Source organism: Micromys minutus, assembly GCF_963924665.1.
Source record: "Micromys minutus genome assembly, chromosome: 1".
Lineage (NCBI taxonomy): Eukaryota > Metazoa > Chordata > Mammalia > Rodentia > Muridae > Micromys > Micromys minutus.
The window spans coordinates 96,607,359-96,622,692 of NC_137969.1; the positions used below are offsets into that span (position 1 = coordinate 96,607,359).

Sequence of the window (15,334 nt, forward strand, 5' to 3'; positions counted from 1 at the left end):
AAAGGTCTCAGGTTAAACATTGAGGTCTTGTTTCGTTTTGAATTAATTTTTGTTCAGGTTGCAGACACCAAATTCTGCAGGATCATGTTTGGCCTTTGGGGATTGATGTAATCTTTTGGGTTTCTTGCCTCAGCATGCTCTGCCACCTGCAGCATACATAACCTCTCTCTTAGACCAGCTCCACTCTGTCTACAGCTTCCCCTGCTGGGAAGATCCTGTGATCTGAGGTGTCCTCACCAATTTAGGCTTCACCTTGACTCCTCACAGTGGTCTCTCAAAGCCTCCTTTAGGGACTAGCCTTGGCTGCTTGTTCTCATCTCTTCCACATCCCCCTCTCTCTCTAGCTCTTCCATATTTTATGCCTACAAACCAGTGCCATGTGGAGGGAAATTGCAAGTTCTCATGATAATGACATGTAGCCTGGTTTTCTTGGACATGGTTACAGTGACCTTCATGTGCTCCTGCTGCTGTTTTCAGGGAGGGTCAGTGATGAGCCTTCTGTTTTTCAGATACATTTGGATTTTGATTAGGTGAGTGGGGTCTTGCCCTCAGGGCCTACCTCCACTGGCCCAGCCCTAATGATTCTGATTTCCTTAATAATGGCAGTTGCTTCATTGTAACTGTAAATCCACTCCTTTTCTGGCCAAGGCTGAATGCTGTCCTGTCTTAAGATTTCAGTTCACTCAGTTCTTGAGGACAAGGCAGATCCTTTGCCATGAAGGGAAGACGGGCAGCCTTGTGTCCTTGTTCTCCTGAAATCTCATGAGCTAGACTCTCACTGTGTACATTCTTGGAGCATTCTCAACCTTGGAACCAAGATACCCACTAATCTTGTCTACTCGCAGCATCTAGGGCTTCGGCCTATGGCTCTGACCTCTGCTGTCTTCACCTTGCTGACAAGTACTTTCACTCTTTCTGCAAGTTTCTGATGCTTTCCCCTTTTACCGTTCTTTGCCGGATAATCTAGCATTTCTTATTTTAACACATGGTTCACTGGTTCATACAGAACCTGGTAGCCTGTAGTGTACCATTCTCTCTATAGTAAGTCTCAGTGGGCTTCAAGGTCTGTGTGTATGAAGCTTCTAGGGTTTGTAGTGTTGCTAGGATCGTTACCCCGCCCCCTTGACTTCCTGTCCTTGGTTTCCAGATAATGGATTCAGAAAGTGGTGTGGAAAATGAAACATCCTTAAGAGATGATAGTAAGTGGTGGCTAAAGGGACTGTTTTTTGTTGAATTGCATGTTTGTGGAGATGGTGTTTCTAAAGCCTCTAGGATATGTCTGCTGTTGGTGGGTATTCTCTTGTTCATGTTACTGGTAGGCTTACCTGAATTAACTTTTTTAAAACATGTTTCTTTTTTCTTCTTTTTTTAAAGATGTATTTTATGTATGTGAGCATGTACACAGTCACTGTCTTCAGACACACTAGAAGAGGGCATCAGATCCCATTACAGATGGTTGTGAGCCACCATGTGTTTGCTGAGATTTGAACTCAGGACCTCTGGAAGAGCAGTCAGAGCTCTTAACTACTAAGCCATCTCTCTAGTACCCTCAATTAACTTTTTGATTCAGTTTAATTTAATTAACTAAATAAAAATTATTTTTTATATGTGTATTTTTTTTTTATGCATGTACACCTGCGTGCCAGAAGAGGATATCAGATCATGTTATAGATGGTTGTGAGCTACCATGTGGTTGCCAGGAATTGAACTCTGGTAGAGCAGTGAGTGCTCTATAAATATGTAATAATTATGTAATAGTTATATATCCAGAAAGTTACTGCTATATGGTGATTGATGTCCTGTCTCCACCCAGAGCCAGAAGTACACCTCAGATTCTATTCCTTTGACTACATTGTGACAGAGCAGATTTAAAAGAGTTAAAGAAGGCCAGGCTTGGTGAGGCAGAGGGGGCAAAATGAGGGTGAGCTAATCTACAGTGACTTTCAGGACTAAACAGAAACTTTGGGGTGGGAAATCAAAGAAAAACAAATCTAGAAGAACAGGCTTGTTTTACACATAGAAGGAACAACTTCACCTTAATAGACCTCAAAAGAGCCTTGGTATTTCAGCATCTTTTCACAGGACATTTCTGGATTTTTCTTCTACAATTACTACATATCTAGAGACACAGAAGGTAAGGCCCAAGCTGGTTATAAGGTGACTATAAAGCCTGCTAATTTTTTACCAGTAGTGCATGACTGGATATGGGGGTTCCTTTTATTAGAAGAGACACTATAGTTACCTTTAAAATATATATTTAAAATTGATCTCTTGTGAGTATTCACACATGTGTGGCGTATGGCCACAGAGCCCATCAGACCATCTGGCCTTACAGGCTGCCCAACTTAGGTGCCGGGAATCAAACTGCTCCTTGAGGAGCCTACTCCAGTCCCAGTAGATGCCTTGTTCTTAACTTTGAGAGGACCAGTGCCTGTGCTTTCGACTTGGGTTGAGGCTCCAGCTTGCCCTAGTGACTTACCTCCTTCTGTGAAGCGCCATCGGTCTGATCATCCCAACACCTTTCAAAGGGCCATGTATCTTGCTCGGGTGGGCACTAGGGGTGCCTGCCTCCCCCATCAGGTGCCAGACTCAGCATATAAATGGGAAGAAGTTGAATAGTGGAAGAAACGTCCTTAATTACAAGGGGAGGACCTGCAGTAAATAAAGAATTCTTGTAGTTTGGCAGAGGAATATTATTATATAAAATGATATTCTGGGTGCAGAATTAGTAACAGTGTCATGAGGTTTCTGAAGACAAGGCAGGTCTCATAAAAACTGGAATAATGCCATCTTTAAATAAAGAAACTGCTCTGTGCTCCACTTCCTATTTGGTTCTTATCTTTGGAGGGAGATAAGTGTTCTCACTTTAATGGCTCAGAGCAGCAGCTTTAATCAGATTGGCCTCACTAGGAGGCTGTTGGGGTTTTTGTTTGGTTGGGTTTTTTTTGTTTGTTTTTATAATCACACATTGTCTGCAGTGACAACTTTGCAACTATTAAGTTGGGTTTTTAATGTAACATTGTGATGGTTTTCATACTTAATGTTGAGACGTCCATCAAAAGAAGCTAAGTAGCAGGAGACTTACTCTTCCAGCACAAGCATGTGCACATCAGGCAGAGCAGAGATGACATCCTTGACACTTGCACCTGTACATGTCAGCTCGGAAAGTGAGGGTATTAAAGCAGGAACTGGCAGATTTTCATGTAAACAATAGAGTTTAGGGCTTTACACACGAAAGGCAGAATTCAGAGTCACTGCAGCCCAGGCTGGTCTCAAACACTATATTCTCTGTGGCTTTGTAAATAGCCTTCCTAGCTGGTGGTGGCGCATGCCCTTAACCAGCCCTCGGGAGAACTCTGAGTCTGAAGTCAGTCTGTTTTAGAGTGGGTTCCATGGCAGCCAAGGCTACACAAAGACCTTGTCTCAAAGAAAGAGAAGATAGTTTTACCTGAGTGGTTTGTTCTGTGAAAAACCGATACTTTTTTTGTTTTTAAGATTTAATACATATGGAAGTTGTGCCTGCACACATATGTATAAACTGTGTAATTATTGAATGCCCTGGGATGGTTGTAATCCTTCATGGGAGTATCGGGGTGGGACCTGGGATGTCTACAGGAGCAACAAGTACTCTAACACTGAGTAGTCTCCAGCCCAGACGTTAAATTTGATTCCCTTATAATCTAGAACAGAACACTGTCAGCAATTTTTTTAAGTGTATTTGAGTACACTGTAGCTGTCTTCAGACACACCAGAAGGGGGCATCAGATCCCATTACAGATGCTTGTGAGCCACCATGTGGTTACTGAGAATTGAACTCATGACCTCTGGATGAGCAGTCAGTGCTCTTAACCGCTGAGCCATCTCTCCAGCCCTGTCTTTCAACTTTTAAGAACCAAGAATCCCCACTCAGAGTGGGATATACCTAGACCTTAAATCATTAATAACTCAAGAGCTAAGAAGATAGCCTTGTAACAATTTTTGGTATTTAAAAATCATTATGTTTAATCTATACACACCAAGAAAACTTTGACTGTTTCCGTGTTACGTTTTGTTTTATATGTACTTTATGCTTATGGTAACTAGTAAGATTTCAATGCATACTATCAAACCTTTTAAAAAAATCAAGTACTGACAAATATATTCATATAGTTTTATGCCAAAATGCTTTTTAAAATGTATCTTTTTTTAAATAAAGTTTTAAGAAAATAAAAGAACCAAGAATCAATACTATTGTTTTTTAGTTTAATATTGGTGCTATGCCCACTGTCTTTACTTCTAAGAAAAACATCTGTTCTCCCCATTTGTGTGTTCAATATAGATATAATTTACTGTGAATCGATTACTGCTGATGCATGACTCCTTTTATGGTTGACATGCCCCCTTGAAAACCAACTAGTTGCTACATAAGTGAAGAAATGTGGTTCCAAATGAGATACTTCACATTGATTTTGTAATTTTTCTGATTGTTGCTCTCCTATGGATGAGGAGTGTTGGTTTGGGCTTTGGTTTTGTTGTTGTTTTGATTTTGAATATCTGTTTTTAAAAAGAGCATTTTATATATGGGAATTTGCCGGCCTTGTGTGTCTGTACCATGTGCACGAAGTGCCTGAGAAGTCCCAAAAAGGAATTTTCATCTAGCACTGGAGTTAATAGGTGGTTGTGAGTTGTCATGTGGGTCCTGGGACTTGAACATGGGTCCTTTGAAATAGCAACCAACACCTGTGAAACATCTTCTTGGCCCTGCTTCATTTTTTTGAGACAGGGTCTCATTGTGGACCCTAGACCAGCTTAGAACTTAACAGCTTAGAACTTAGCCCTCTACCTGAGCCTTCTGAGTGCCGTCATGCCTGGCCGGGATGGAATGATAACTGTTCCATCACTGTGTGTGTCTGTGCTGTTGTATTCTTTGACATGTAACAGGGTTTTATCATGTTATTTGGTAAGGTAATTCACACTCTATTGTGCCTTAACCCCAGAGTGTTACAGTTTGCTTTTCTAATTTTACTTCTTACATGATTAATTTGCACTGTAAGTAAGAAAATCAAGATGCTTGAGCGACCTGTTTCTGGCAGCACTGCAAAGCCATGTGGAGGAAGCAGGTGGCTCCACGGGTGCCTGGCTCAGTGCTCCCGTGCCTTCCTAGTGTCAGTGTCCAGCAGTGGGGTCAGCAAAGCAATACTTACGTCACTGGGCACTGGATTTCAGTTTTCACATTTATTTACCTGTAGACATTTTTCTCTGAAATGTGTAAAAAAATGTAAAGACAATGTTCACTTTGTGGACTATATAAAAAGATTGTGAGGGCTGGAGACATGGCTTAGCAGTTAAGAGCACTGCTTGCTCTTCCAGAGGTCCTGAGTTCAATTCCCAGTAACCACATGGTGGCTCACAACCATCTGTAATGGGATCTGATGCCTTCTTGTGGTGTGTGTGAAGACAGCTACAGTGTACTTATATACATAAAATAAATCAATCTTTTAAAAATAGGATTGTGAAAGCCAGATTGGTTTTGTAGGCTGAAGCTTGCCAAATTGTTTTAAGGTATTTTTGAGCTTTAGAGCATGGAAAGCCAACTTGAAACTTGAGAATATAGGAACACCACAAACACAGGACTCACCACAAATTAGAAAAATGAGTGTAGATCGATACTCAAGTGTTTTAAGCCAGATAAAAGAACATTAGTTCAAAAACCAGAATGGAAATGAAGAATTAAATAGTTCAGTTAACATTATCCTGGCATTTCCCTCCTCAGCACTATGTCAGAACTGTTCTTTCTTTGAAGAAAGCATACTTGTTCTTTTTGGTGCCTCCAAAGTCCCAGTGTCGGAATTCTTGTGTCTTGGAGCTATTATTGAGTACAATAAAGGTTGATCGGAAAGCTGAGCTTAGTGACTAATAATAGTGGGTAGCAACTTTGTTCAGGTCTAAACCCTTATTAAGTGTGCAGGAGGGAACAAAGTAGGAAGGAATATCATTAAAACTTGGTTACTTGTGAAGGTCAACACTTACTGTGTGGGACTGCGCTTGGCTGTGGGAAACCAGGCTGTATAAAGTGAATGTATTGCTACAGGCCACATACCACTTCAACTGGTGCAGTATACACTGTCTTTAAATATTGTAAGTAACAATATACACTGTTTTAAAACATAAATGTATGTCTTAATCTGCTTTTTGTTTTTGTTTTTTTAATAAAATTTTAGCTAGTATGTTCAACACGCCAGGAATGCAAAGCTTGTTGCAACAAATAACTGAAAACCCACAGCTCATGCAGAACATGCTATCTGCCCCGTACATGAGAAGCATGATGCAGTCACTGAGCCAGAACCCTGACCTTGCTGCACAGGTGAGCTTGGAATTGTGCGTCAGAGTATTCTGAACTAAACAGTGCTGTGATTCTGTTCTTGGCACACTGTCTCGTGCTCTCTCGGAATACTAGAAATGCAGACAAACCATCTCCAGCTTTTGAGGCAGTTTCAGTTCAGATATACTTGAAACAACCTCATTTCTGCTATTTGTTGATGAGATGTGGTTTTAAAAACAAACCAGGCGTTTTTAGAGAATTCGCTCTGATCATGGCTGCTCCAGCGTGTGTTGCTTGGTGTCAGCTCTCCGGGTCATGGTGGAGCACCACCCTGTGCTGTGCCTGAACAGCTAGGGGTGTACAGTGGGCTGTGAGCACCCACCAAGGCACTGCTGCTGGGAATCAAGGCTGCCTTCCTTCACAGCACTCTCACGTTTAAAAGCTTTTCCTCTTTCATTCTGCTGAATGAAATGGTGTTTGTTTTCAAAATCCTGCAGCCACACTGACACAAGGACATAGCCCATGGCGATGAGGTAGGGTACTTAGACAACTCACATAACAACAGATAATTAAAGAACAGTGCTTCTGGATCATGTTAATCCAGAAGTGTGCATGTTGTGAGTTGTGGTTTTTGAAAGCTGGCTTTGTGAATTTATTAATTAAATGCTTGGTGTTAATGTGTCCTACGCATTTTTTTCACTTGGGTCCCTGAGATGTGGAGGTGTGTGAAGTGATCTGTGTTTTCAAGTATGTATTCAGTTAACACTGAATGTGTGCCGTATCCTTATGGTTCCTCTTAGTGAGCATGCTCTGTCTGTAGAGGACCTGGTGCTTCACACCTGCTGTCTGCTGGCTGTGAAGCAGGACACTGACAGTGCGAGGAATGAAATACTTTAAACTTAGGGTGCACTGGCATCAGGTGCTCACATCTAGTTTATTCTTTTGAAAATAAATATTTAAAATATTTTAAACATAAAAACTTTTTTGTGGAATGAAGGTTCAGGTAAGTTAGGAAAATATCAGTAAAAGAAATGAAAAGATGATTGTGTGTGTGTGTGTGTGTGCATGTGTTGTGTGTGTGTGTGTGCATGCATGTGTGTGGCAAGCTTTTTCTATACTAGTTGAGTGGTTTAAGATGAAAGTAAATGTGGTAACTGGTTAACAGCCTCGTAAAAAAGGAGCATTTGCCTTAAAAAGAGGTGTCCCTGACCTGGAACAGCTCTTGGTAATTTACTGCTTACTCCAAAGCACATTCTGTATACATAATACACCAACTATTTCCTGCTTTGATGATATTGAAATTAAATAATCCACTTTGAAGGGTGGGAATCTTTTTTTAAACAGGATTTACATGTAGTTGTTACTTAGTATAGTTGCCTAATTGAGGGCAAAGATCATTTCCTCCCCAGACTTTAGAGAGGTAAACAGGCCATAAGTAATCAATGGAAAGCAATATGCAATTTGTCTTTTTTGAACCTTATAGTTTCTGGTTTGCTTATTGTGTGTGATGGTCTTAACATCAGGCAGTCACATCGTGTTAATACTGGTCATACTTTGACGGTCAGGTGTCCCACGTTTCTACTGTGGTGCTAGTGAAGTGGATCCAGATGTTAATCTTGGTGTTCTCATTTATACCCTTGGGTCTTAGGTATTTAACACTTCCCCAGAGGACTGTTGGTGCTTTTTGGGCTGGTTTCATCTAGCAGCTCCATTTCTCTGGCAAGTTGACTGCTGTTTTGTGGTTACTCTGGACCTAACATCAACTTGTAGTAGAGGGCAGGTAGATATAGTGGTCCCAGACCTGGGTTCTGTGCTTGCTGTTTGTGTGTGTGCTGAGGGTCTAAGCAAGCCATGATTAAGCTGTTATATACTATATACTGACGTTCCGCTTACTCTGTAGTGTAGCAGAAAGCATATCTGTCACATATTGATGTTTCTTTTATTCTGTGTGTAACAGAAAGCATATCTTCCTAAGAGCCTGGCACTCCCAGGCTTTTTTTTTTCCTTTCAAAGGCAGAAATTCACCTTTGTTCAAGGAAAAGGAGACAAAACAATTGCTTTTATTTTTTAGGGCACTGCATGTCATCCATCACCCACCATTCTCGTTGAAAGAGAAGATGCCTGCCTGCCTGCCTTCCTTCTTGCCTTCTTTCCTTCCTTCCTTCCTTCCTCCTTTCTTTCCCCTCCCCTGAGCTTCTTGTGGATAGAACTTCCCTGCCCTTTTTTATTTCTGTTCTCCCTCCCTTTTTAAGTGCCAATTTGGGCACTTGGAGGAAGGTAGAATATTAAACCAGGTACATTACTTGTTTCAGATATTTCCAGTAAAAATTGTTTGAATACTTGCCCCATAGATGATGCTGAATAACCCCCTATTTGCTGGAAATCCTCAGCTTCAAGAACAAATGAGACAACAGCTCCCAACTTTCCTCCAACAAGTGAGTAAGAGAAGATGCTGCTGTCTTTGTAATGATCTGCTTGAAAGGTTTGATGGTGAACGTGTCCTTCCCCCTGGCTGATAGCACAGTGCACAAGAGCGAGTGACTCCATGACTCCACCCACTGTAGACACTGAGCCTGACCCTTTCTGGCCCCTGTCACTCCTATATGAGGAGAGAACTGTGTTGCTTTTGCTCATGAGGATTTAGATTTCTGGATGCTTTGTTACTATCATAGGCCATTTCCCTTCACTGTGCTAACCTTGAAGAGCTTCTTTATATACAGGGTGTGATGTGGACTAGTTCTGAGTGTTAGAAAAGTGGTGCCCTCAGGTCGGCTTCTCTTGTATGTCTCATTTTCTTCAAGTCAGCAGAATGCTTGTTCTCTGGGGGTGGACCTCATTTCCTCAAAATCAGTTCCTGAGGTTGGGACTGTCAGTATTGTCACCTTAGGAAGGTTTAAAAAAAAAACAAACAACAACAACAACAAACCACTCCCCAAGATTGTCACAATGCTATTTAGAAACACAAAAGTGGTATTGGTGTTTTTGATAGTTGTCAGGGTTCTTACCTGATTGAAATCCTTGTTAGGCAGCAAATCATTGCCCACAGTTAGTGAATGTCCTTGGTCTACAGCAGTGGTAGAAGCTCCCAGTCAGCAAGTCATTATCCACAGTTAGTGACTGTCCTTGATCTACAGCAGTGGTAGAAGCTCCTTCTTGTCTGTCAGGTGTGGGGATTTGAAAGCCAAGAAGCTAAAACTAGGGATGCTGCATTGATCTCAGGTTTGCAACAGTGGTTTCAGGCGGCGACTGGTAGCATTGTTAGATTAGCAGTAGACAAGGCTTGGTCACCAGGTTACCACCATCTAATGAACTGTGCATTTGGAATTGAGTAGAATTTTTTTCTTCTGTTGGAGAAAGGGGATGTGGCTTCTGGAATTGCTCCCTCTTGTCTTCACTCTGGAAACGGCTTTTATGGCAGGCTTGCAAGTGGGCCAAGAAATAATTTGTGTATGGAATTTTCTGACAAAGAGAAGGGTTTGTGATCATTTTGGGAAAAAATATGGTGTCTGGGCGTAAAATTTTAGCTTGTCTTCAAAAATGTTGCATAGTTAGAAATATGCACCTGCCTTGCTTTTAGTTCTTTGGTAACCACTGGGTTTCCTTCCTCCTCAGATGCAGAACCCAGACACTCTCTCAGCAATGTCGAACCCTAGAGCCATGCAGGCGCTGCTGCAGATCCAGCAGGGCTTGCAGACATTGGCCACAGAAGCTCCCGGCCTCATCCCAGGGTAGGCTCATTTCTCTAGACTTCTAGATTTAATATCATTCTGCCTTTTGGTTTAGTTATTGAGGTTTTTTTTTTTTTTTTTTTTTTTTTTTTTAGTCACTTTTCAAGTTACATCTGCTTGTTTTTAAGGGAAAAACCTAGCCAATATTATGTTAAAATGAAATCTGATGGGGTTGTCTGTGCTTTCCCTAGGTTTACTCCTCCTGGCTTGGCTGCAGGCAATTCTGGAGGCTCCTCGGGAACCAATGCATCGAGCACTGCACCCACCGAGGACACAAACCCCCAAGGGAGCACTGCTGAGCCAGGACACCAGCAGTTTATCCAGCAGATGCTACAGGCCCTTGTCGGGGTGAATCCTCAGGTGACGATGCTTTTTTTCTGTACAAACTTTGCTCTCATTTTCAAATTTTCAAGAAAGGCATAAAAAAAGCAGTAGCCATTTCCTATTCAGAGTAATGAAAAGTACTATTCAAGGATAATAAATCCAAAAACAACAGACATTACAGAAATTGTTAATTTTGTTAATATCACATAGCACAGAATTCTTTAATTTAATGGTATAGTATTTAGAAGTAGCCTTATAAAATATGAGTTTTGAAGTATTTTCTTCAAAGCCATTTGAAATAAGTTTTATAAGAGTTTATCAGGGAGAATCTAAGAATATGGTCAGTGTTTCAGAACAGCTCTTCCTGGGCCTGTTCACTACTCCAGCAGGTCTTGGATGTGGCAGACTCCTTAGTAATATTTTTGTGCCTGTGAACATTTATTGTCTTTACTAAGAATTCACCATTAAGGGACCTGGAGAGAAGGCTGGCTTCGATGCTAAGAGCACTGGCTGTGCTCCAGAGCACCCAGATGCTATACCACATGCATATGGGCTCGCCGCCATCTGTAAGTGCAGTCACAGTGGGCTCATCTATCGTCTGTGGGCAGCAGGCATACTATCCGGCTAGATGGCATTGTAATTGAAGTACACTTAGTATTAACATAAGAAGTATCTAATTCTAAACTGTCTGTGCACGAACTCTAGAAAAGGTTTCTGCTAGTTTGCAAGGCTCTGAAGTAATGGAATTTATTAAGCTTGTTTTACTCTTTGTTGGAGGAGAGAGGGGGCTTCAGGGAATCAAATCCAAAGCCCATGTGTGCTCACTGCAGCCTGTAAGACCTTTTTAAAGGCAGAATTATATGATCTATTTGTCATGGTTTAGGAATAAACTATTCTAAGATCAAGTGCGAATCAGCTTTTAAATAGGATGTGTATTTATAAATTATTTTAAATCAGTTTGCTGACTTGAAGTAACTATGCAATATAAATGTAAAGATAAATTATAGACTAATGCCTGGAAATTATTTTTTTAAATAGTTGCAGATGGTCTTGCGTATGTTAGATGAATAAGCCCATCCTACTTGATAAATAACAAAATATGGTGGTAGTATCTCAAGGCTCAAGTAGCAATTTAAAGAAAGCTCAGCAAACCAGCATACGTTGTATCGAATGCAGTTGGTAATTTAAAGGTGTCCTGAGCATTGACTGGCTCTCCTTAGATTGTGCTTCATTGTTCTTTCAGCAGCTACAGAGCCCAGAAGTCAGATTTCAGCAGCAACTGGAACAGCTCAGTGCAATGGGATTCTTGAACCGGGAAGCAAACTTACAAGCACTGATAGCGACAGGAGGCGACATCAACGCAGCCATTGAAAGGTTGCTGGGCTCCCAGCCGTCATAGCGGTGTTTCTCTATCCTGAAAAAATGTAATTTATTTTTGATAACGGCTCTTAAATCTTTAAAATAACCTGCTTTATTTCATTGGGATTCTGTGCTGTAGTAAAGAAAACCAATATCTGAAGGTGGAATGCAGTTAAGAAGTAAGATGTGCGGGTTTCTGTGTCTTTTTGGAACAGTGGGAATCAATGTTTCTGGTTAAGGCTGCTGCATGCATCAAACACTTGGCATTTATTGTAATTTTTTAAAAAATATCACCTTTTCTAATTGGGTGAACAAATTTTTGTCCTGCATCTGTCCAACTAACTTGCTTTTTAAACATATACCCTATGGTAGTAATTTATGTAGAATAAAGATATTAAAAAGCTGATTATTTGCGCTCCATGATTTCTGGTACAATATTGCTTATTGTGACTTTGGCATGTACTTTGCAAATAATGCTGTAAGATTTATACTACTGACAATTTTGTTTATTTGTATACAATACAAATTATTGCACATTTCTAGGCTATCTAAGCAAAATTTCTGTAACCAAAAAAGTACAATAAGGATTCCTAATTATGTAGAATCTTACAGCATCTTTGATAAACATCTCTCAGCAGAAGTGCCATTTAGTCAGTGTGGAAAATAAAGAAAACCTAATTCTGGTTATTTCTTTAGGGACATTTAATTGTACAGACAACATAATGTAACAATATCAACACTATATAATGGCTGTAAATTACCTTTATTTGTGCCGTCTGAGTGAGCACTGTAACATGCTCTGATGTGTTTGCTGGGGCTTCCTGCTCCCCATAGGTGTCTAAGCAGCATTGAGTTTTATTGAAATGTCGCTTTCATTGGAAGTGCTGATGTTTCAGTGTTAATTGCCATATAAACGTAGAGCTGTCTTTCGGGTTTATCAGCTTTCTCATTCTTAGGCAATACCTGGATTTTAAATGATTAGTGAGCCACTTGTTTCTCAAGGGTTTGGCTAGTTCTAAGAAGTAGTTGAATGTCGTGCTGTTCAGAGCCTCAGAAGGGGGTGGGGGAGGGGTGAGACAGAATCTATGCTGGATTGGGCCAGCCTAAACTAGGTAATACTGGCAACTAAGATTCTGTGAAGATTCTATGCATATGGTAGTGTCAGTCGTTTTAACAGTTTTGAGTAAGTTGGGCTATTCTGTAGCCTCTTCCTTCCCCAAAGACACCCTACTTGCCTCTCTCACACTGTTGGGGTGATACATTCCTTTGGGACCAACTAAAATACAACGTTAGGGTCGGTGGTACCTGTGACTGACTCTGGTTCAGTATTCTCTTAGGTCACTGTATTCTCCTGTATGGTTGCCCGAAATTATAATGTTAAATAATCTAAAATGTGTTCAGACAAGTAAAATCAAGGGAAATAGAAGGTGAATTCTGTAACTTCTGTAAGTTGCTTGATACTAAAAGATTGAGAGGCAGGATGGCCCAGACTGTACACTTTCTGACACTTTCTGCAGAAAGAAAACATGTACGAAGGTCGGGGCGACTGAGGAGGTAGGCACAGCGTGCACATGTCTGCTCTCTGCCTCACACCTCAGTCTGGTTGAAAGACTTTGTACTGGTGACTGGCGATATGCAGGTGGGGCAGTGTCAAAAGCAGTTTGATTTATTAATCACCAAATAACAATAAATCTTCAGCTTTTACACTTGGTTGTCTCGCCTCTTTTGTAGAAAAATGTCTTTGTTTTTTTTTTTTTTTGTTGTTGCTGTTGTTGTTGTTTTAATATGTCTTAATGTAAAACCTATTTGGTTTACTCCAAGATCCTGTGAAAAGTTAGAGACTTTTTTTGTCAGGGAGCTGGATAGCAGTGGAGCACGCCTCTAATCCCAGCACTCAGGAGGCAGGGGTGGGCAGAACTCTGAGTTTGAGGCCAGCCTGGTGGGCAGAACTCTGAGTTTGAGGCCAGCCTGGTGGGCAGAACAAGTTCCAGGACAGCTAGGGCTACACAGGAAAACAAAACAAAAAAAGCCCAATAACTTCTTTTTGGTCTGTGGGGTTGGTTTGTATAGCACAGTCTTACTCTATAGCTGCAGCTGCTTTGAAGTCCATGTGTGTCCCAGACTGGCCACTAGTCTGCACTGATCGTGAGTGTTAAGGTAGCAGACGTGAGCCATCCTCTCCTGCAGGTACAGAGTTGCTACAGTGAACTGTCTAGTAGATCAGTGGGGTCTACTAAGTGTACTTTTGGCTTGATGTCTTCAGCTCACAGGTTTATTTAGGAATGACCCCCATGTGTTGGCTTGTGGTTGGGATTCTTAGAAGGGCAAAGAAGGCATTGAACATGGGCAACACTGCATGCAAGCATCAGTTGTTCTTGCGCTGAATCCTTCACAGCACACAAAGAAAAGAATGGAAAAATTTAAACTCTAAACAAAAGTTACCAGATTGGGCTGAAGAGATGGCTCAGCGGTTAGAGCACCAACTGCTCTTCCAGAGGTCCTGAGTTCAATTCTCAGCAACCACATGGTGGCTCACAACCATCTGTAATGAGATCTGATGCCCTCTTCTGGTGTGTCTGAAGACAGCTACAGTGTACTTATATATAATAAATAAAGTTACCAGATTGAAATGGTCTTTCTAATTTCAAGCCAGGGGTGGTGTGTGCCTGTAACTAGGGGGAGATCCAAAGCTCGAGGCTAGTCTGGATAAACAGTGAGATCATATATGTCAGAAGAATTTCAGTTTTGGCTTAAACATGGTAATGAAAGAGATTATTAATTAAAGACAGCCTGTAGAAATAGACTGAAGTTGTTACAGGGTAATATGACAAGGCCATAGAGTACATTACAGAGAACAGAAACCTCTTCAGAGCATAGTTTATCTGTAGTCTGGACCATAATAGTGTGCCAGAAATATGCACTACTCTTTAATTTCAAACTTAAGTATGTACATGGAAATGTTTGTTGTAGCTAACAAAAATCTCATTATGTTGAAACCATCTTTGTCTTGGCTAGGGGTTTACTGCTGTGAACACACACACCAAGCAACTCTTATGAAAGACAACATTTAACTGGGGCTAGCTTACAGTTTCATTTTATTGTCATCAAGGTAGAACATGGCAGTGTGCAGGCAGACATGGGGCAGGAGGGTCTGAGAGTTCCACCTCTTGTTCTGAAGACTGCTAGGAAGAGGGTTTCTCACACTTTGTCCAACAAGACCACACCTCCTCATAGTGCCACTCCCTCGACCAAGCGTATTCAGACCACTATATTTCTGTTCCCTGGCCCCTATAGGCTTGTTCAAACACACGGTTGTGGTTGCCATACTTAGTCATAGCATAATAAAAAATACATTTAGTCTAACTTCCAAAGTCCCCATAGTCTATAGCAGTCTCAACAATGTTAAAAGTTCAAAGTCTCTTGAGATTCATCTAATCACTCAACAGTATCCAAAGCAAGACAGGAAACCAGCCAGGCAAACTAAAAACTCTACATCTCCACATCTGATGTCAAAGATCTCCAACTCCTTCTTCATCTTTGATGGCGGCAACAGTTTTTTTTCTCCTGGGCTGGTTCTACTCCCTGTTAGCAGCATTCCTCACCAGATAGCCCACTGGCATCT

General features: G+C 41.1%; 1 protein-coding gene across 4 annotated transcripts in view; it reads left to right on the forward strand.

The window, feature by feature from the left end:
- The window catches only part of UBQLN1 (ubiquilin 1), a 39,142-nt gene extending 27,024 nt beyond the window's left edge, over window positions 1–12,118 (forward strand). Inside the window, exons 7-11 of one of the 4 annotated variants that reach the window (XM_080942356.1) lie at window positions 6,201–6,343; window positions 8,653–8,736; window positions 9,914–10,029; window positions 10,221–10,389; window positions 11,597–12,118. In XM_080942356.1, coding sequence (XP_080798482.1) covers window positions 6,201–6,343; window positions 8,653–8,736; window positions 9,914–10,029; window positions 10,221–10,389; window positions 11,597–11,752 — 668 coding nt within the window. In that variant the 3' untranslated portion in view covers window positions 11,753–12,118. The remainder of the gene's footprint in view (window positions 1–6,200; window positions 6,344–8,652; window positions 8,737–9,913; window positions 10,030–10,220; window positions 10,390–11,596) is intronic. The other 3 variants (XM_080942357.1, XM_080942358.1, XM_080942359.1) reach the window with 3 other exon arrangements.
- Window positions 12,119–15,334: the final 3,216 nt, after the last annotated feature.